Source organism: Dendrobates tinctorius, unplaced genomic scaffold (genome assembly GCF_039654945.1).
Source record: "Dendrobates tinctorius isolate UK_male_01 unplaced genomic scaffold, ASM3965494v1 ptg000263l, whole genome shotgun sequence".
Classification (NCBI taxonomy): Eukaryota; Metazoa; Chordata; class Amphibia; order Anura; family Dendrobatidae; genus Dendrobates; species Dendrobates tinctorius.
Window position 1 is genome coordinate 8,142,501 of NW_027361930.1, and position 22,992 is coordinate 8,165,492.

Consider the following 22,992-nt stretch of genomic DNA (forward strand, 5'->3'; position numbering starts at 1 on the left):
TCCTATCTAGGTAGTTTTTGGGCCCCGTCTTTGCTCAGTCTATCTTTCTGTCTGTGTTAGTATTTTCATCTTGCTTCACCGTCATTATATGTTGGGGGCTGCCTATTGCTTTGGGGTCTGCTCTGGGGCAGTTTAGATTTCCCCTTTCTTTCTTTAGGCCTATGTAATTCTCCGGCTGTGATCGAGGGGTCTAGGGCATCGTAGGAACCCCCCACGGCTACTGCTAGTTGTGTTGATAGGTTCAGGGGTCTGCAATCTGATAGTTGCCAACTTCTCTGGTTTTCTGGACTTAGCTTGTATTTCTGCTTTTGCCTCCTACGTTGACTCATTCATAACAGAATCACCCGCCATACCGCAGATCCTAGGGTACTCAATAGCAGGAAAGAATTGTAAAAAGAAAAAAAAAAGTGTGTATATTTTTTCCTCTATATCTGAGGCCGTAGGGGGAATTTTTTTTTTTTTCTCTCAATGGAGATAAAGCAATTGTCTGATCGTGTGGAGCAGCTCGCTGTGGAAGTGCGGGGAATTTCCGCCTACCTTGCTCATTCACATGCTGCTGAACCAAAGATTCCTACACCTGATGCATTTTTTGGGGATCGGTCTAAATTTTTGAATTTCAAAAATAATTGTAAATTATTTTTTGCCTTGAAGCCTAACTCGTCAGGGAGCTCCGCGCAGCAGGTTAAAATTGTCATCTCTTTGCTGCGTGGCGATCCCCAGGATTGGGCGTTTTCTTTGAAACCAGATGATCCTATTCTGACTAATGTGAACGCATTCTTTCAAGCTTTGGGGTTGTTGTATGGCGAACCTAATGCCATTGATCAGGCTGAAAAGACCCTGCTGGCATTGAGCCAGGGTCGTGATTCTGCAGAATTGTACTGTCAAAAAATCCGAAAGTGGGCAGTACTTACTACCTGGAATGATAATGCCTTGGCTGCTCTCTTTCGGAAGGGGTTGTCAGAAGCCGTAAAAGATACTATGGTGGGATTTCCTGTTCCCTCTGGTCTTGACGATTCTATGTCATTAGCCATTCAGGTTGATCGGCGTTTGCGCGAACGCAAAGCTGCACGAGAGGTGTTGCCACCTGTTGAACAAATGTCTGAACCTATGCAATGTGATAGAGTTTTTTTCCAGAGCGCAGCGTCAGGAGTTCAGAAGGCGTAATAAGTTGTGTTTTTTCTGTGGAGATGCCTCGCATATTATTTCTGTCTGTCCTAAACGAGAGAAACGCTTTGCACACACTTTTTTTGTTGGGGGTGTTCAACCTAAGTTTCTTCTGGCTATTACTCTGATCTGCTCCCTGTCCACATTTTCCGCCAAGGCTTTTGTAGATTCGGGAGCAGCCCTAAACCTAATGGACTTGGATTTTGCTAAACGTTGTGGATTTCCGATGACACCTCTGCAGACGCCTATCCCTTTGAGGGGGATTGATGCTACTCCTTTGGCTAAAAATAAACCCCAGTTTTGGACCCAGGTGGTAATGCGGGTCGCCCCAGACCATCAAGAAAATTGCAGATTTTTGGTGTTGCATAATCTGCATGATACTATTGTTCTGGGGTTTCCCTGGTTACAGATTCATAATCCAGTTTTGGATTGGAAATCTGTGACTGTGGTGAGTTGGGGTTGTCAGTGTGCCTTTAGTGAGGCTCCGGTGTTTTCCACCTCTCCTCAGTCGCATGATGGTCCTGATTATTTGGCGGACTTTTATGATGTTTTTAGTGAGAATGAGTCTGCGTCTCTGCCTCCTCATAGGAGTTATGACTGTGCAATTGAACTGAGCCCGGGGTGTAAATTTCCCAAGGGTCGGCTCTTCAATTTATCTGTACCCGAGCACGAGGCTATGCGATCCTATATTAAGGAGGCGTTGGAGAAGGGTCATATTAGACCATCCTCGTCACCCTTAGGTGCCGTTTTTTTTTTTTTTGTAGCCAAAAAGGATGGATCATTAAGACCTTGTATTGATTATTGTGCCCTCAACAAAATTACTGTTAAATATCAGTATCCGTTACCCCTGATTTCTGATCTATTCTCCAGAGTTAAAGGTGCTTGCTGGTTTACCAAGCTTGACCTCAGGAGGGCGTATAATCTTATTCGCATTAAGCATGGGGATGAATGGAAGACGGCGTTTAATACTCCGGAGGGACATTTTGAGTACCTGGTGATGCCTTTTGGGCTCACTAATGCCCCTTCTGTCTTCCAGTGCTTCATGAACGATATTTTCCGAGATTTTGTTGATAAATTTTTGATTATCTATCTGGATGATATTTTGATCTTCTCCAAGGATTGGGATTCTCATGTGGAACATATTCGGACTGTGTTCCGGATCTTGAGGGAGAATTCCCTGTATGTCAAAGGATCTAAATGCCTTTTTGGAGTACAGAGGATTTCTTTTTTGGGATTTATTTTGTCCCCATCAACTATTTTGAAATGGACCCGGCCAAGGTACAGGCCATTCACGATTGGGTTCAGCCCACTTCTTTGAAGGCCCTCCAGAAGTTTTTGGGTTTTGCTAATTTTTATCGGAAATTTATAGCAAAATTTTCTAGTATTGCCAAGCCATTGGCTGATTTGACTAAAAAGGGTGCTGATGTGTTAAATTGGTCTCCGGAGGCTGTTTCTTCCTTTCAGGAGCTGAAGCGAAGATTCACCTCCGCCCCGGTTTTGCGGCAACCTGATGTCTCACTTCCATTCCAGGTAAAGGTGGATGCTTCTGAGATTGGTGCAGGAGCTGTTTTGTCCCAAAAGGATCCTGTAACATCTAAAATGAATCCCTGTGCTTTCTTTTCCCGAAAGTTCTCTCCATCTGAACGTAACTATGATGTGGGGAATAGGGAACTGTTGGCCATGAAATGGGCATTTGAGGAGTGGAGACATTGGTTGGAGGGAGGTAAGCATCAAGTCGTGGCCCTCACTGACCACAAGAATTTGATTTACCTAGAGTCGGCTAAGCGCTTGAACCCTAGACAGGCTAGGTGGGCCTTGTTTTTTACACGTTTTGATTTTGTGGTTTCTTTTCTTCCTGGAACAAAGAATGTCAAGGCAGACGCCCTCTCTAGGAGCTTCTTTGCTGATTCTCCTGTGGTGACCAAGCCTGCTACCATCTTAGGCGAAGGGGTAGTTCTTTCTGCCATCTCGCCCGATTTGAGACGTGCTCTGGAAGAGTTCCAGGAGGACAAACCTGAGCGTTGTCCCAGTGGAAAGTTGTATGTTCCTGACCAGTGGAAGAAGAGAGTGATGTCTGAAGTTCATTGCTCTGCTTTGGCTGGTCATCCAGGTATTTTTGGTACTAGAGATCTGGTGAGTCGGTTTTTTTGGTGGCCCTCCTTGTCTCGTGATGTCAGGAATTTTGTGCAGTCCTGTGGGACGTGCTCCCAGTCTAAATCGTGTTCTCGCTCTAGTGGGTTGTTGATGCCTTTGCCTGTCCCCAAGAGGCCATGGACCCATATTTCAATGGATTTCATCTCTGATATGCCTGTCTCTCAGAGGATGACTGTTATTTGGGTGATTTGTGATAGGTTCTCTAAGATGGTTCATCTTGTACCACTCCCTAAGTTGCCGTCTTCCTCTGAGTTGGTGCCCCTGTTTTTACAACAGGTGGTTCGTTTGCATGGGATTCCTGAGAACATTGTATCTGACAGAGGAGTCCAGTTTGTGTCTAGATTTTGGAGAACTTTCTGTTCCAGGCTGGGAATTCAGTTGTCCTTCTCCTCTGCTTTTCACCCTCAGACCAATGGGCAGACAGAGAGAACAAACCAGACCTTGGAGTCATATTTGAGATGTTTTATTTCTGCTGATCAGGATGATTGGGTTTCATTTTTGCCCTTGGCCGAATTTGCTTTATATAATAGAGCTAGTTCTGCCACTTTGATGTCACCTTTTTTTTTGTAACTTTGGGTTTCATCCTCGATTTTCTTCAGGGCAGGTGGAGCCCTCTGCCTGCCCAGGTGTTGACACTGTGGTGGAGAAAATGCACCAGATCTGGGACCAAGTGGTGGATAAGTTATCTCTCTCCCAGGAAAAGGCCCAGCGGTTTTCCAACCGACATAGGACCATTGGTTCCCAGTTTAAGGTTGGTGATATGGTGTGGTTATCATCAAAAAATATTGCTATGAATCCGGTCTCTTTTGGTTTGGCTCTTCCTGTCACATTTAAAATCCATAATGTGTTCCATAAATCTTTGTTGAAGAGGTTTGTTGAACCTGTTGTTCCGGGGGTGGCACCTCCAGACCCTGTATTGGTTGAAGGTAACATGGAATATGAGGTAGAGAAAGTACTGGATTCCTGTCTGGCTAGACGGAGACTCCAGTATTTGGTTAAGTGGAAGGGTTATGGTCAGGAGGATAATTCCTGGGTCTCTGCCTCTGATATTCATGCCAAAAGATTGGTGCGTGCCTTTCATCGGGCTCACCCTGATCGCCCTGGTGGCGTAGTTGAGGGTTCGGTGACCCCTCCTCAAGGGGGAGGTACTGTTGTGAGTTCATTTTCCCCTTCATTACTGAGGCCCGAGGAACTCCCTCTTCTGGTAAAGAAAGGTAGTGAGCCTGATTATCAAACACCTGAGGCTGATGATGATGACTGGCTGAGTGGAGTTACTGACTGGATATAAGGCTGCCGACGCCATTCTGCCCTGCGGGTGATTTCTCTGTGGGATCCTTGGAGACCAGACTGAATTCCTGCTCTTCTAAAGCTAAGTTTGCTGCTCGGCCTTTTGCTTGGGTGCTTGACCTTGTTTTGCTTTGTTTTTCTGGATTTCTGCCATTCCCTGCTGGGGTGTGCTGAATTCATTTAGCTCTGTCTTCTGAAAATACCTGAGTGCTGATTTAGTTTTTGAAGCCTAGCTGCTTCAGGGCCTTTTTCATATCAGCTTGTTGGCTTATGTCTTTGATAGGGTTTTGGCAGATTGCAGACAGCAGCCTTCCTGTCCTTTCCTATCTAGGTAGTTTTTGGGCCCCGTCTTTGCTCAGTCTATCTTTCTGTCTGTGTTAGTATTTTCATCTTGCTTCACCGTCATTATATGTTGGGGGCTGCCTATTGCTTTGGGGTCTGCTCTGGGGCAGTTTAGATTTCCCCTTTCTTTCTTTAGGCCTATGTAATTCTCCGGCTGTGATCGAGGGGTCTAGGGCATCGTAGGAACCCCCCACGGCTACTGCTAGTTGTGTTGATAGGTTCAGGGGTCTGCAATCTGATAGTTGCCAACTTCTCTGGTTTTCTGGACTTAGCTTGTATTTCTGCTTTTGCCTCCTACGGTGACTCATTCATAACAGTTTCCTGTCCTTATGGGGTGGATCCCTTTCTCAAGTGTGCTGTCATGGGTTCAGGAAAAAACTCCTTCGGGTAACTAACCTTGATGTTTCCTAGACATTCCACTCTGACCATGGCAATAGAGGTGTTTTGGTAAAGACACTCCATCTGTACCGATGGGGAAGGCAGGTTTGACCATTTCATTCCTCATTACATTAATAATCTGAGACCCGGTACTACCATATTGAACCCTGAACATAAATTGTTAGAGCTAAAATTGGATTTATCCCCTCACCCATTCCCCTGTAATTGCTCTCAAAAGGACTAGTGTCCAGTACAGAACTTTTGATGTAACAAACGACCGCAGAAGGGGCAGATGGAGGCTAAAGTCCTCCTGATTTGTCATCCGTTTTTAACAATTATCTACACCCAACAATTGACTGTGAATTTTAACACAAATAACTGCAAATTTGCCCTTTAACAATCTCATCTCTTCCAGTGAAAACATATTCTGGCCCAGGAAACTGAGTTATTCCATCAACAAAGCTACTAAACAGGACAGGCCTCTACAATGTCTGTCCCTTTATGCCCGCAGTGTCTGTCCAGTGATAGGAGAGCATCCTTAGGTGAATGAAATAAAAATGTTGAATTCATAGCAGCAATGCTTGGACGAGCTGGATACAGCATGGAGTAGGAAATTCCCACAAATCGCGGATTCATTTTGATGTCCAGGAACTGGGCTCTTCTTTTTGTTCTTTTAAAGAGTAATCCGGATATACAGATCTTTTGGCGATTTATGCAGAGGTCAGGATTATCTCAAGAATTGCGCATTATGTTGTCTCCATCTCTGTAGTAGAGTACTTTAGCAAGGTCTGTTCGAGGAGGGCTTCCAGGAGTAAATAGTCTGGTCGGGACACAATGCGCCCTCTCTACAGCAAAATGTCACTTAAGGTTTCCTTTCCTTAAGCATCCAGGCTTCAAAAAATTCAGTAGTTCTAGCCCCTTCAGTTATTGTTCCTATGGCCTCTTTCATACTTCCGTTTTTTCTTGTCAGTTAAAATCCGCCAAAATGGTGGAAAGCGGATCCGTTTGTAACTGATGCAAACGGATGCCACCGGACCGTTTTTTTGACGGATCCGTTGAATGCAGAATTTTAAAGGAACCGCAGTCCGAGAGAGAGAATTTTTTTTTCCACTGCCAGAAAGGATTTCAGGGTTAAATCTCTGGCTGACTTCCTTTCTCCTGGCATGCGCACTGTAAAATGCGGATCCTACAGCCAAAAAAAGTTGCAGAGTCCGTCCAGGCATGCTGGCGGACGCAAACATTTTGGCGGATCCGCAAAAAAACAGGTCCAACGGATGGCCATCCGTCAAGATCCGCCGGTAATGCAACTCAATGGGGAAAAAAACGGATCCGCAAAAAAAAATGGCGGATCCGGTTTTTTCAAAAACTGGCGGATTTTGACCGTCAAAAACGGAAGTGTGAAAGAGGCCTATGGAGATGGTTCTCTATGTCCTGTTTAAGTTGCAATGCTTCCTAAAGCTTTCCTGTGCTGATACACATCCTGTCTTATAGGAACTAGTGTCCTCTGTTTCATTAACCCTTTCTTCATGGGCTGTGGTTCTGAGATATAGCGCATGTCTCTTAATTTCTCGCATCTGCAGCACCAGTGATGAGAGGGAGCTGCTGCATCACCCAGTAGCATACGTAGTGTCCTTAAAGGGGTTTTCACATGAACAAAGTACATTTTAATCAATAGATTTTGGAACAATAATATTCACAATTGGATGTATAAATGTGCCCCTGCTGTGTACTGTGTAGTGGCTTTGTCTGACCGTGCAGGGACATGGTCTGATCATACCACAGCTCCAGGGCAAGTGAGGATGCAAAAGAGGATACAGATATTACAGCAGGGGATCACAGCTCATTCTTTCTGTGAGGTAAAACATTTCCCTGCCTGTGTTTAAACAATGCTTTGCTTCTAAAGCAGAATCTGCTGTAATATTAGTATAAGTATATTCTTGCCTCCTCCCCTGCCCTGGTGCTGTGGTGTGATCAGACCATGTCTCTATACAGTCAGACACAGCCATTACACAGTACACAGCAGGGGCACAGTTATAAGATTATCTCAGCACAGGCACATTTTATTTAAACACATCCAGTTATTATTATTCCAAGATCTATTGATTAAAATCCTGTTCATAGGAAAACCCCTTTAAGTGTGGGTACTTTATCTGTTTTGCTGTTTACAGGGGGATCATCACAGGTTCCCCCTGTCTTTTATTTTTTTTTAATGTGACGTCTCCTTTGAATTGGGCTCATGCTGGTCAAGATGGAGCAGAGGCGAGAACGAGTTTGGGTCTGGGTATATCCTTCTTGCTGCTTCTCTAACCACACCTACTCCCCCCCCCCCCCCCCCCCCCCCACACTTGCATTGGCAAACCTTTCAAGCCTGGTTGCAGTTTCTGTCTGTTCCAAGCTCGGCTTGATCTTCCTGCCGCTCATGTGTCAGCGCCATCCTGTGTCTCCCGCTCTAGGGCTTTAGGTGTCTTTCCCCTCTTGAAATCTGTTGTCAGTTTGCAGGGAAGCTTTCTGACCGTGCCGCAGATGATCAGATGAGTATACCCGCTGTTTGGTCTGTCCCTCAAGCTAGTATGTGGGCTTTTTTTAGGATTTTAAGAGGATGCCTTCCTGGAGCTGGGAGGCCTGACATGTCTGAGTGAGGAGACTTGTATGCCATGCATGCTCCTCGGGGAAATTAATTATGCCAATTGCCTGAGCCCTCTCTGAAGAAGCAGACCTGACTTGTCACACTCCACAAGGACAAAAGTTACCCCTTAGATCCCAGTCTTAAGCCTCTCATACTTTGCACTGACAAGGGGCAATACCCCAAAACAGTGTCTGCAAATTTAATTTTTGGTTTGGTGGCACTCATCATGAGCTTGTGCTATCACGACGCCGAATGTAAATGGTTTGCTGGAACCCTGCTCCTGCGGCGCCGTATATAAGGCACGTTTGGAATCGGTTAAATAGTTGATTATGATTTTTAGGATTGCTACTTCCAATAAATGGCACTAAAGTTCTAGTCGTCTTCCTCTATGCGGAGGCAATTTGCGTAATGAGAAATGACACAGGGAAAAATATTGCACACTTACTGAAGTTTATTTACCGTAATACTTCCTACAAAAGCCTTTGTTGGTGACCTCTTCAAGACTCCCCCTGTGTGTTCAAACTAGTGTCATGCATTGCTTAGGTGTGATTTGGGCCCATTCTTCCATACAAACACTCTTCGAATCCTAAAGGTTCTGTGCGCTCCTTCTATGAACTATGAGCTTTTAGTTCCTTCCATAAATTTTCTACTTTATTCAGGCCTGGTGATTGTCTCAGCCATTCTAGCAGCTTTATTTTCTTTCTCTGAAAGCAAGAGTGTTTCATTGGCTATGTGTTTGGGAATATTATATTGCTGTAATGTCCACCCTCATTTCATCTTCATCATTCTGGTAGATGGTAGCTGATTTTTATCAAGAATATGGCTAGTTTCACATTAGCGTTTTTTTGCGCAGCGCATCGTGTGCATAAAAAACGCAAAGAAAAACGCAAAACAAACGCGCGTTTTTTTAACGTCATGCGCACGCTGATGCGTCAAAAAAACGCAGCGTTGCTTGCGTTTTACATGCGTTTGCGTATTTTTGTGCACATGCGTTTTTAGGTGTGACATTTTTTCCATTGTCTAGAGAACATTCTAGATTTGTTTAACTCAAAAACGCATGCGCAAAAAAACGCAACCGTGCGCAAGACCATGCGCACGCATGCATTCCCATAGACTTCAATGTGTTGTTTTTGCGCATTCCGTGCGCAAGCGAGCACATGCGTTTTTTTGCTGCACCAAAAAATGCAACATGTTGCGTCTGGCGCGCCTGGCGCAAAAGACAAAAAAACGCATGCGCACGAAAACGCAAGTGTGCGCAAGACCATGCGCACGTCATGTTAAACATAGGTGCATAGTGCGCATGCGCACGGGTGCGCACGATGCGCTGCGCACAAAAGCGCAAATGTGAAACCAGCCTATCTCTGTATATTTGTCCATTCATCTTTCATTCAATTATGACATTTGCCAATGCTGTTTGCTGAAAAACAGCCTCACATCATGATGTTCCCACCTCTAAACGTCGCTGTTGGTATGGTATTTTTGGGTTGATATGCAGTGCCTATTTTGCTCAAAAGCATGGTGTGTATTACTGCATCTAAACATCTAACAAGATCAATTTTGGTCTCAGGGCAGTGCGCTCCTGAAGATTGACTTTTTGGATCAGTAGCATGGTCCAAACTGAGCACTCTCCCATGCTACAAGCACATACAGTTTTGTCTAGACATCATGAGAAAAACGCAGCGGTACTGAAGTTCCAGCAATCTGGATAGCTTCACACTGGCATGAGCAGGCCCTGACGCATAGAGCTTGAAAGCAGCGCACACTGCTTGTCTAGGTGACTGGTCACTCAGACTGCAGAGTAGTCAGTAAACCCAGGCAATGAGCTGTACACTATTGAATTAAGAATCCTTCGGTTACATGGTGTGCACTACGGCATCTAAATGTAATGTCACGTGACTGGATACACCACCTCCAGCAGGGCGAATTTCTATAACACCCGTGAACCTGGATACACCGCCTCCAGCAGGGTGAATTTAAACAGAGTTAAGGGAAACACCGAGGAAACCGTTACAATGGAGTGCCCTGCAATAGGTAACGGGGACATGGAGACCTCCTGCACTCCCCTGAGTCAGTGTCCCTACACTCCTGATGATCCCTAGGCAGGTTCCGCACCTGGCGACGAGCTGGATACCTCAAATCCCTAGCTCGCCCTGCACCTATCCCTTTTTAGTGAATTGGACGGTGCAGAAACTAATCCCACCACTGCACTAATACACACACAAGGAAACTAACAAACAGGGAAAAACACCACTTAACTTTGCTCTGTTGCTATTGCTCCCAGCAACAGAGTACAACACCAAAGTTCAGCTTCACCCCTGAAGTTTGACACCTGAATTCAGCTTCCGCCTGAACCTATTACGTCAGATCTCCCCTGAGCTGCCAGGAACTCCTCTCTGTAGTTCCTTCCTTCACCAGACTTGGTTGAAATGAGCAATTTCACCAACAGTGAGTGAGACCACCTGCTACTCCTTTATAGGTAGCAGCCAGAGAATCACACCTGCTTCTTTATAACGTGCAATAACACTAGCGGCCAACGGGGGCAACTAAACTAAAGTAACCAGAGTGTAATGACCCTAACGGCCACCGGGGGCAAAACTAGAACTGAAACAATAACAGTGTAATGACCCTAATGGCCACCGGGGGCAAAACTAACTTTAAGCAAACAGCTTAAAGGAAAAAAAAAGATTACTTGTGCAAAATCTGTCATAATCCAACCTGGATCATGACACTAAACATCTAAAAAGTGCAATTTTGGTCTGATCCAATCAGACTTTATTCTCAGCATCTCCCTGGCTTGTCTAAATGTTGTTGAGCAAGCTTTAAACGCACTTGGATTTGCTTTTTGTTCAGCACTGCAGTCTTGTAGCTCTGTGCAGGTTATCTTCGGCTCTTGAACAACTCTTCTGATAATTATTTTCACTCGTATGACTACAATCATCTGGATAGCACCTGGTTGTGGCTGGTTTATGGTGAAATGATGTTCTTTTAACTTGCATATTATGGACCCAACAGTGATTACTGGCACCTTCAATAGTTTAAAAATTCTTCTGTAACCAATGCTATCCATATGTTGCACAACAATAAGGTTGTGAAGGTCTTGAGACAGCTTACTGGTTTTGCACATCATGAAATTTTTCTTGTGTGACTGTGACACGTTTTTATAGGCTGTTAGTTGAACAAGCTGATTATTTATCACTAAGTGGCAAGATTGCGTTCTCATTGATAGAGTTCAGCTGTTGTCATGGTGTTACATGGCTTTTTGCACCTCTCTGTCTTCATGTGTTCAATACTTTTTTATCTGTGCCAATTCTCATTCTCATTGAACTTCGGATAATGATGTTTCTTAGATTGGGAGGTTGTCTGTAACATTTCTGAAAAATGGCTAAGAAACTTCACCATATCCTACACAAGGATGACCGGTTAAAAACACTATTCAAAGACCCCCCCCCCCCTTGCTATGTTACAGAAAACCTCCCAATCTAAGAAACATCATTATCCGAAGTTCAGTGCCCTCAGATTCACCTATAGGAACATATCCTTGCAATGGGAGAAGATGCAACACCTGCATTCATATAGAGACCAAAGACAAAATCCAAATTCCCAACACACAGCAGGACTATAAGATCCCAGGGACATTCACATGTTCCTCTTCCAATGTGGTGTATTTAATTCTATGCAATATATGTCCTGTGGGTGGCCTCTATGTTGGAGAAACAGGACAGAGACTGAGAGCAAGGATGAGGTCTCATCGTCATACAATTACAGACAAACCATTTACCTGTGGCTAAACATTTCTGTGATCCAGGACACAACATAGGCAATATGAAAGTTGTCATTTTAAAAGGCAATTATAAATCACAGACACATCGGAGAGTGTGGGAGTACAAATTCATTACAATCTTTGATTCTATTCACACAGGACTCAATTTGTCAGAAGGTTTTATGACCCATTACCATATCTGAGCTATCTCCTCCAAGTAGCCCGTTGATCTCACAGAACTTTTCACACTACCTATCTAATCTTACCTAATTAAGGATTCTCCAAGCTCATTGTTTATTGAAATGTTGTGCTTTAAACTGTATATAAATATGGTTTCTTCAAATATTTTGTCATATCAGCCTGATGAAGGGACGTAAGCAGTCCCGAAAGCTTGCTTTGTAACAACATTCACTATTTGTTAGCCATTAAAAGGTATCATACCCACAAGATTCCTATTTTGTTTCTCTCCCGGAGAGCACTTTATATAACATTTTTATAATGTCGCATTTCAAGATCTTGGGGTCCCGTTTCACTTAGCGACGCACCAGCGATCCCGACAACGATACGACCTGGTAAGTATCACTGGTGCGTCGCTAAATGATCGCTAGTAAGCTGCCAAACAGGCAGATCTCTTCAGCGACGCAGCAACGATCCAGCGATCAAACACAGCGATGCATGCTGGACAGCGGGACGCCGACGACGAAAAAATGGCCCAGGACATTCCTGCACGATCAGCGATATCCAGCAGGGGGGCGGTCGCTGCTGCGTGTCACATGTAGCGAGATCGCAGGCGAGATCACTGTTGCATCACAAAATCTCGCTATGTGAGATGGGGCCTTTACTCTTTGCTTCTTCTTTGCTGGTGGGGCAGTGCGCTCCTGAAGATTTACTTTTTGGAGCAGTAGCATGGTCCAAACTGAGCACTCTCCCATGCTACAAGCACATACAGTTTTGTCTAGACAGCATGAGAGAAACGCAGCGGTACTGAAGTTCCAGCGATCTGGATAGCTTCACACCGGCATGAGCAGGCCCTGACGCATAGAGCTTGAAAGCAGCGCACACTGCTTGTCTAGGTGACTGGTCACTCAGACTGCAGACTGGTCGGTAACCCGGGCAGTGAGCTGTACACTATTGAATTAAGAATCCTTCGGTTTTTACCTGCACTTTGGAGCTGTGCATATTAATGAAGATTATAAAACCTCCTTCAAGTCCCAGAAGCTACGATTTTTCCCACTTTTGATTAACCGCTTTCTTCTCTTGCACTGTATAGATAGAAAGCAGTCAATCAACTGCAGGAGCTGGAACTTGGCTAACCACAACTTCTAAATATCGGGGACTTTATAGTGCTCACACGGCGGGGAGGATTCCAATGCTTCGCTCATACTGCAAGCTATAAAGAGTGATTTTGTGAAAACTAAACAAACAACTAAAAATTGCTAAAGCAAGTGAGACAGGCGCTGGAGTATGGATCTGTCACTACTTTATGCTTGTCTCAATTTATGGCTCAGTTATATGTGGACATTATGCCAATATTTAGTGTACATGATCACTGAGAAGCATATTAGGCGCAGTAGTTTATATGTAGCATTTTTGTTGAAAAAGATGGTTAGTAGGATGGGTTTCTGTGTGTTTAGTTTTCTTCATGGAGAGAGCCTAAGTTTCTAAAACCTTTCTTTTTATTTAGGGAGCCCAGTGTATAACAGCGTGATCTCTTCAAGGAGAACTGGTAGTCCCGAGTGTTGCATAGAACTCGGTCAAGCAGCCCTGAACTGATAGGTGTCAGATGGCTGATGTACCGTTTGAGATGTTTTGGACATTTGCTTTCAGGGTAGTTACCTAGAAGTTGCACTAGACAAAAGACTGTGTTCTTCTCTCAGGAGGAAAGTTAATGTCCTACAATAGATAAAGGCCAGTATTTTTACTGTGCTAATAGTTTTCTTTTTCCTGCAGGGGTACCCGGCGTGAAGGCTGATCGATTTGAGGAAGGCATGGCCATCAAGCACTGTGCATTGTCTTTAGTAGGGGAACCAATAATGTATCCCAAGATCAACAGATTTCTAAAACTACTTCATCACAGGAAAATCTCTAGTTTTTTAGTTACAAATGCACAATTTCCAGAAGAAATAAGGTATTAACATATTCCACTTCTCAATTTACATGATGTCTATTTTATGTGCTGTAATGAATTTTGGAATAGTATGTTTTCATTCTACGCTAAAATGGTCTTGTGTATAGACCAATGTGTTAGCTTAACATTTGTAACTTGGGAACATAGCTAACTGCGATTTGTCTATGGTGAACATTACACTGAATCTGTCAGTAGAATCATCCCTCTGAAGTTGACTATATGGTGCTGTAGGTCAAAGGAATGATACCTTGATATCTGTTATCCGATGTCTTGTTCCAGAGATCTGTTTTTCTTGTATCAAAATGAGCTGTTCAGAACTATGGGCTGGACGTTGGTCTGCATGAGAATCTGTCTCCAGAGATTTCTTTAAGTAATAGGGCGCATTACCAGTGTTGGACATGTAACTGACACAGAACAACAGAACTGAACTTTGTCTAATAACAAACTCTTTAGCAGCTGTAGTTCTCACAGCTCTGCTGTGTTGCAACACTGGCTACCTGTGGGATGAAAGCTGAATCTGTGAAGAACCTGCTGATAGTTATAATCACACACAACTCTGCAGTTAGATCAGGAGAGCAGCCATTACACTTCACTTTGGTAATTCCCCCCCCACCCACCCATCTTAATTTATAATAAGCTCTGGAGGCAGATTCCTTGGCAGACCCATAGTCCTGAATAGCCTATTTAAATATAAGAAAAACATGGATATGTCTAGAATAAAACCTTGGATCGCAGATATCACAATATCTTTTTATTCCGCTTCCTATGACCTGCATGTCCGTATAGATGATACAGGAAAGTTGATCCCCCCGACATATTCCAGTGGCAGCCATACTTTCTGACACTGCTCTATCTTGGTTCTACAGTCTTGTTTGCATTTATCTACACTGGTCTGCACATACACTCCCCAGTTAGATTTTCTGAGACGAGCAGTAAAGTAGGGCAGGACGCTTTCGGGTATTGATATGTTTACAGACATTATCATTACTACCCACTTTGGAGCTCACAATCTAAATTTCCTATCAGTATGTCTTTGTAGTGTTGAAGGAAACCCACACAAATGCTAGGATGTATATGTATATAATTTGTAATCTATTTGCTTTATTTTAGATGTATGGTATGTGTATATTATGCAGGTTCTCATCAGTGACGTTCTCGCTGTTGTCATTCATTTTTCCTTTGCATTGGGTCCAGACCACCATGGCCTCTTATCCCATCCAGTTCTCGTCCCCACAAAATATAACGCACAGACATCTTCACTTTACTGATTTTCCAGGATCCTCCTTACATTCTACCACCTCTACACAAACCACAACTTGTGATACCTTATAATAATTCCTCTGTGCCTCCTTTCATAATGCTGCCCCTTGACCTCTTATAATAATGACCCTGTACCTCCTTATAACAAAAATATCCCCTCTGCTTTCTTATATTAATAATAATCACCATGCGTAGAAAGATGAATGGCACTCACCGGTCAGGATTTGAAACTTTATTGAAAAATCTTTAATGTGACCCGTAGAAGCGCGTCTGTGCGCGAAACAGCCGTCATCATTCCTGCACCTCTGTTCCCATTCTCCTGTTGAAGATTTTTCAATAAAGTTTCGTATCCTGACCAGTGAGTGCCATTCATCTTTCTACGCATGGTGATTTTACATATGTTTTCTTTTGGATGAGCACTAAAAAGGATTTTCAGGTGTAGAGTCTGACTGTTGCCCTAGCACAAGGAGGCTGTGTCGTTATCAAACGTGTCTTGGTGGTGTGGATTACTTTGCTCTGGTGTTTTTAATAAAAATAATGAATCATGGCTTCCCCTAAAATAACCCCCCATTGGGTCTCCTTATAATAATGACCCTCAGTGCCTCTTTATTGTAATAATTATCCTGAGCAGGGGCGTACATGGAAATGCCTGGCGCCCCATAGAAAGTCCTATCACGTCACAGTAAAACAGCAGCATGTCTCTCAACATTTTAAGAAACTGGAAAGGAAATGTATTGCATCACTTAGGCTAATTTCACATTAGCGTTTTTTTTGCGCATCGCATCGTGCGCAGTAGAAACGCATGCAAAAAACGCATCATGCGTTTGCGTTTTTAATGCGCATTCGTTCTCTAGGGGTTAAAACCAGTGTCTACACATTTTTATGCCAAAAACGCATGCGCACGAAAACGCAGACGAACGTATGTCCATGCGCACGTCTGCGTTCCCATAGACTGTAATGTGTTATTTTGTCGCATTGCGTGTGCATAGGTTTTTTTGATGCCTTTCGGCGGACCCAGAAATGTAACCGTTTGCGTCTGGAGCGCCTAGGCGCACACCTTGAAAAAAAAAGCATGCGCATGAAAATGCATACGAATGCGTGCAAACTCAAGACCATGTGCACGCCATGTTAAACATAGGTACGCACGATGCGCTGCGCAAAAAAAGTTAATGTGAAACCAGCCTAAGACAGTTATTTTACCCCTACTGAAGCCCCTAAGTGGTCTCACTCACTGATACCCCTTTCATGACCCCCAAAGATGATTATGCCTCCCAAAGTATGATGACCCCCTTACACAGTATGATTGCCTCACAAGCCTTACACAAAGTATGATGCTTTAGAGCACCTCACAGAGCAAGATTGTTACCACAGCCTCTGATACAATATGGTATCTACCACAGCCCCCATTATACAGTATGAGGCACCACAGCCCCTTATGTAAAGTGTGATGTCCCCCATAACCATCTCATACAGAATGATGGTCACCACAGCCCCCAACAAAGGATAATGTACCCCATTGACCTCCAGACAGTAGATTGTCCACCACAGCTACTTATGTATTATGATGGTACACCTCACAGCTCCTATGTAGTATGATGTACTTCCAACAGCCCCTATGTTTTGATGGTTCACATCATAGCCCCCTATATTGAATGACTGTCCACCTCACTGTCCCCCATATAGTATGATGGTCCTCCCAACAACCCCCTATGTAGTATTATGGTCCCCTTAACAGTACACTATATATTGTGATAGTCCACCAAACAGCCCCTTACATACTATGATGATCCAACTCGCAGCATCCTATATAATGTGATGGTTCGCTACAACTTGCCAAAAAAAAAATCCCTATACGTGCTTAATCCAGACACCTCAATTTCCGAAGTGTCTGTCTGCTCGTCTATCCATTCTGTCAGTGGATGCTGGCAGCTCAATGCAGTGACGTCATTGCACCGCCGTCGTCCCCTGTTGGCGCTGGCCCTCCGGCAGATTGCAGACAGAAGGGATGCCCGTGGCCTGCTGGGGTAAGTGATGGAGGCTGCGGCTTTGTGCTCCATCCCAACTATTAACAGTATAGGCGTCTTGAGGATGCAGATTCTGATAACAATGTCGCAGACAATCTGGCTCATGACCAGACAGGCCCTTTGGGCATTTACCAGAATTGCCAGCTGGCCAGTCTGGTATTGGTGCTTACACTGATTTTGGCTGATGCAGCATGATATCGGCTATAGTGTTAAGCATTTTTGTCCATAGGGGGGCCCTAATCTATTATCCTCATAGCAGCAAAAAGGCGTATTGGCGTTCATTAAGAATTAATTTGGTGATGCACTAACCCAGCTTTTTGCTTGTTTTATGTACCAGTCTCCTCTTTTTTTTTTTTCTACTTAAGTTCTTTAATAAGTAAAATTTCCCAGACTACTTCCTGAATTTTAATGTGTTTTTTTATTACACAGAATTAAAGGCTTTCTTTGTAATGTATATTTGCACAAATCCAGCTAATAAACCATCCCCTTCTATGTGAAGATCAAATGTAAACTTCATAGCAAAATATTGAAACCTCTGAATCCTGCTCTTTATTACCCTCCAGATTCCTTTGAGCTGCCGAGATGAATTTCGGACATATTTGGGTTCATCTTTCCTCCTTTAAATGTTTCATTCCTTATTACAGCTATGGTGACAGAATAAATCAAATAATCTGTTTGTGATTTCTACATGCATTTTGTATCCTAATGGACTATACACAGTGTTGCGCTCCTTTCAGAGATATTGCTTTGAGGACTTATTGATCTGAGCAAGGTCATTTTTATTTTATTCATGTTTTAAACGTCACTCTTCTGGTAATGTAGCGCTCAGAAATGTACTGGATATGTAGTGCGGGGGGGACTAACATTTTAGATTTGGTAAATGCATAAAGATGGGTTTCCATACATGAGGTACAATGTAGGGCTGTCGATTTAATCTGAACAATTGTAAAATTGGTTTGTCGCCCCCTTGCTTCCCTCCCCAAGGCAGAGTCATCTCTGTAGGAGGAGTGGCTGCAGGTGCGCAAAGTGTGCTATGTTGGGCTGGCTTTCACGCTTTCTCGGGCTCCCAACAGCAGGAACACAGATAGGACTGCACTTTAAGTCTACCAAAGCCCAGCGGCCAGCCTTATGCTCTTGCTGCTTACTGGCTGCAATAGTAAGCATGGGCCCCCCGCGTGTCCGCCACATGTAGATTTAAATGGCACCTGTCCGCTCATTCACGCTGCTCAAACCATAGACCTCACGCGTTGTACAACAGTTGTGTTATTGCAGCAAGAGACCTGGCAGTCATGGGGAGATGTCTCCTTTTAAAAGGAATCTGTTAGAAGGTTTTTGTAATACAATCTGAGAGCAGCATGGTGTGGGGCAGAAACCCTGATTACAGCGATGTCACTTACTAGACTGTGTCTTGCTGTTTCCATAAAATCAGTATTTTGTCAGCAGGACATGATCACTGGAGGACTTGTGTGCCAATAGGTCCATGTATTGTGCCAATTGGTCCATCCATGCCCCCACCATTGCTTTAGCATTCATTTATGGTGTACATAGAAAGCTGCCAATCAGTGGTGTGAATGGGGTGCTCCACGGCTCAGCGTTTGAGCTCTGCTAAATCTTTAGCATAAAAAAATTTGATTCTACCACAACTGCACCCAGTATACTAAATTATACATTGCTGGAATCGGGGTCTCTGATGCTATAGCATGCTGCTGTCGGATTACATAGCAAAACCTGCTGTCGGATTCCATTTAACAATACTGTTTCCTGGTTCCCGTGCCTCCTTGGTCTTTTATGACTGGTGTGCCTCCATTATCACCTAATTGTCCTCACCTTTTCTCTTTAAATAATAAAATATACTACTGTACCTGTGCCTTCTCAAACTAGGTGTCGGGTCAACCCTTATTTCTCCTGTATCAGTCGTGCATGTTTTTTCTTCTGTGTAGCCTGTCCTGTGCTGAAGAGGCTTTAAGGATTAACCTCACAATATCTAATATATGATTGACTAATAACTCGCATAATGTAATTGGGCGCTCTGTATATTTGTAGTAATATTGATTTTCACTGTTGTTGTCAGGTCTCTGGAGCCAGTCACGCAGTTGTATGTGAGTGTGGATGCAAGTACTAAGGACAGTCTTAAGAAAATTGATCGCCCACTCTTTAAGGATTTTTGGCAAAGGTTTCTTGACAGCTTGACGGCTTTGGCAGAAAAGGTAAAATGTGGAGTTTTATTAACAGTGTGGTACTTGACACAAATGTAAGTGCTTATAGCAGTAGCTGTTTTCTTGCTCATCTTGGCATCTTTGTGCATAACCATAGTTATATGGCTGAATTCTAAAGCAATTTCCTAATTAAGGAGCAAACTCTAAATAGACCAGATGTTCAGATCGCCCTCTTCTGTTAATCTGTCTGGTATTAGATTTAACATAAAAAGTAATGTCGTCTTGTGCTGCAGACTTTAGGTGGCTATATCTTTTAATTAAGCTTTTCACTCATTTATTATTATTATTTCATATTATTGTGTTGTATAGTTTTAGAAATATACATGTACTTGGCAATCATGCATTTATTTTCTCTTCTTTCTATTCCATTTTTTATGACAAACTTGAGTCATAAATAATTCTCATTAACCCTTATGCTCAGGACAATATCAAACAGTATTTGACAGACATAAAAAGAATCTGATAAAATAATAAAGCCTGTCATTTCACTGTTCCCTCTGGCAAACGATGAATGTGTCAGGCTAGGTTCACATTTGCGGTTGAGTCTGCAGCGTATTGTCCGCAACTGCGAACGCATGCAAAAACGCATGCATGCGGTTGCGGACGATTGGCCAGTGCTATTTTCCTGGCGTATTTTTGAATGTACACAAGCCATGCCCAATGGGCGTGTCTTATGTAAATTCCTGCGTATGCAAGCGCAAAGCGCATTCCGTCTGCATGCGTTTGGAGGCGGCAGTTTGCCGCCTCAAATTGCAACATGTTGCGTTAGCCGTGCCCCGCCGCACAGCCCGAAACGGCGCATGCGTAAGCAAAGGCGGTTGAATGCATAAAAACGCATGTACCTGCGTCCACAACGTTAAAGATAGGATAACACAACGCATGCGGATGTATGCATCAGAAACTCTGCGGGCACAACCGCAAATGTGAACCCAGCCTCACCTATAGTTATGCAGTTTTGCATTAAAGTAAAGTATAATGTTTTAAAGGCCTTGCATAAAAATCATAATTGTGGCTGAAAGTATCACCCAAAAAAAACTTAGATGCACAGCACTAAATGTAGGGATTTACACAGTGCACACATGCCACGTGTGCCTATAGTACAGGCACAGGTCTTCAAATAATCACTTGTTTATAGTGTACCAAAAATGTCAGATTCAGATGCCAGCTAACTGTTTCATAATAAGTCCAGTTATGGGGCATTCAGAGAGAACCTACAGTATATTTAATATTTGATAGTGTATGGTGGAAAAGCTAGGCTGTGATATTTTACCCTTCGACCCAGAACCTCAAAGCAAAGCTTTGAAAGTATGTGCACACGTTGTGGATTACTGTGCGGAATTTTCTGCGCGTAATCTGCATCTCTTGGCAGAATCCGCAGGTCAAAATCCACGCATTTTTTGTGCGGATTTGGCCTGTGTTTTTACACCTGCGGATTCCTATAATGGAATGGGTGTAAAAACGCTGCGAAATCCGCACAAAGAATTGACATGCTGCGGAAAATAAACCGCTTAATTTCCGCGCAGATTTTTCCGCAGCATGTGCACAGCAGATTTTTCCCCCCACAGAATAACATTGTACTGTAAATCACTTGCGGATCTACAGCAAGTCCGGAACGTATGTACATACCCTAAATGCTGCGCTGTTATTTCCTAGAAGTGCTACATGCCGAATATTGCATGTAAAATATTGAGCCTGATAACATTTGAAGGATTCTGAGCTGAAAGGCAATCTGTCACCAGGTTTTTGCTATGTAATCTAAAAACAGCATGATAGAGGAAAACAGACCATGATTCCAACCTTGTGCCACTTGCTAGTCTGGATGCTGTCATTTGCTACAATTACTGTTTTCACTGCGGCAGATTTGGCATTGCTCAGAACGCTCAGCCCTCTATGCCCCGCCCACACCACTGATTAGGAGCTTTCTGGGTACATTGTATAGTGACAAAAAGCCGCTAATCCGTGATGTGGGTGGGTTACACAAAGCAGTTGACTGGGAGACACCAGACGCCTAGTCCTGTACTGATAATCTTCTGCACTAATTTATAGTGAAAAGCAACACACAGCCTAGTAAGTGACACATCACTGGGTCCAATACTTTTGTCCGTATAGTGACTGATCGCTGGACACACAGCCATCTTTGCCAGATTCATGGTTTTAGAAGGGTTGTCTCATAAAATATGAATTTACTCTATTGCTTCATACATGGCATATGTTTTTCTTTAAATAATATTTTTATATGCTTCTCTCACACACTTGTGACAAATCTGATGCACTTTTGACTTTTGCTACTCGTATTGTATAAGAGATCATTCTATGTATGGCTTCAGAATCTAGTAAACTGCAGTTATCAATGACCCCACTTCTCCATTATCCTAGATAAGAGCCATGGGTGGCTTTTAGGCACAAAGTTCCGCTTTTGGCCTTGTGTTTGCAGTCTTCACCTACCATTGTCTTGTTGCAAACATTTGGAATATTCTGTAATTTTAGGGAGAATGTTGCAGCTGTTGGTGGGGTGCTAAGCTTTCCAATAACTCTAACGTAGCAAGCCAATGCTAGTTCTTTTTTATTTTCATTGCTGTTCCGATTATCCAAGTAAGCAGAAAAGGTAGAAGTGGTCAATAGCCTGAGCAGGTGCACGGCTTATTCTGCGATAATATGAGCATAAGGAGGCTAATTTCCTCAGCACGGCACGGGCTGCGGAGCATCCGACATCTGCTACAAAATGCATCATTATATCTATGGCTGCCTGACGCTGTCTAACTTTATTTTCACCAAGACATTGATTTAACTGCCTGAAAAGCTAATTTAACTGTAGGTGGAGAGAAGCAAATTGCCAAAAACACATAAAATTACATAAGAAATTGTTACATGTCTTGTACATTTTCTTATGCAGATGAGGATGTTCTTGATTAAAGGGGCAGTCCCGAGTCGAGAAAAAAAAATCTATATATCGAGATTCCTATAAAAAAAAAAGTACCACTTTCGTTGATAAGCAGCATGTTATCTAATTGATTTTTTTAAATATGCTCTTGAACCTCTTCACATTGGCAAGAACTATGTCAGTATTGAAGGGGCTGTTCACTACTTTGATATTGCTGGCCTATCCTTAGAATCGCTTATCAGATCAGTGGGGATCGGACACCCATCGCCCCGACGGCCAGATGTGAAGGTGTACAGAGCAGGGACAGTATAGGTCCACACACTGTTCAGTAGCTGCTACTGCTTAGGTTTTTGTGGGTGCCATTAGTGTGTAGTAAGTATTGAAGATCATGGCCTATAAATGGCTGATTCTCAGCACACAGCAACAGCTACTACACAGTGAAAGGAGCTGTGATGTTCAGTTCTGTACATTGCTTGCATCTGGCTGCCAGAGCTGCTAACTAGTGATGGCTTGTTTTTGAGAGATCAAGTACAAAGAGCCATCTTCCTTCTGTGAACAATGGGACCAGGCACCCCAATGAGAGACACTTAGTGTCTATTTTAGTGATGAGCAAGTATACTCATTGCTCGGGTTTTCCCGAGCATGCTCTGTGATGTCTGAATATTTGGATGTGCTCGTAGATTTAGTTTGTGTTGCTGTAGCTGCATGATTTGCGGCTGCTAGACAGCCTGAATACATGTGGGGATTCCCTAACAAACAGGCATTCCACACA

The 22,992-nt window shown here is 43.4% G+C and overlaps 1 protein-coding gene across 3 annotated transcripts in view; it reads left to right on the top strand.

Annotated features, from left to right (window-relative positions):
* Positions 1-22,992, top strand: part of LOC141069428 (S-adenosyl-L-methionine-dependent tRNA 4-demethylwyosine synthase TYW1-like) — a 452,148-nt gene that overhangs the window by 201,904 nt on the left and 227,252 nt on the right. For all 3 annotated transcript variants that reach the window (XM_073558957.1, XM_073558955.1, XM_073558956.1), the window contains exons 12-13: positions 13,662-13,839; positions 19,195-19,330. In XM_073558957.1, coding sequence (XP_073415058.1) covers positions 13,662-13,839; positions 19,195-19,330 — 314 coding nt within the window. The remainder of the gene's footprint in view (positions 1-13,661; positions 13,840-19,194; positions 19,331-22,992) is intronic.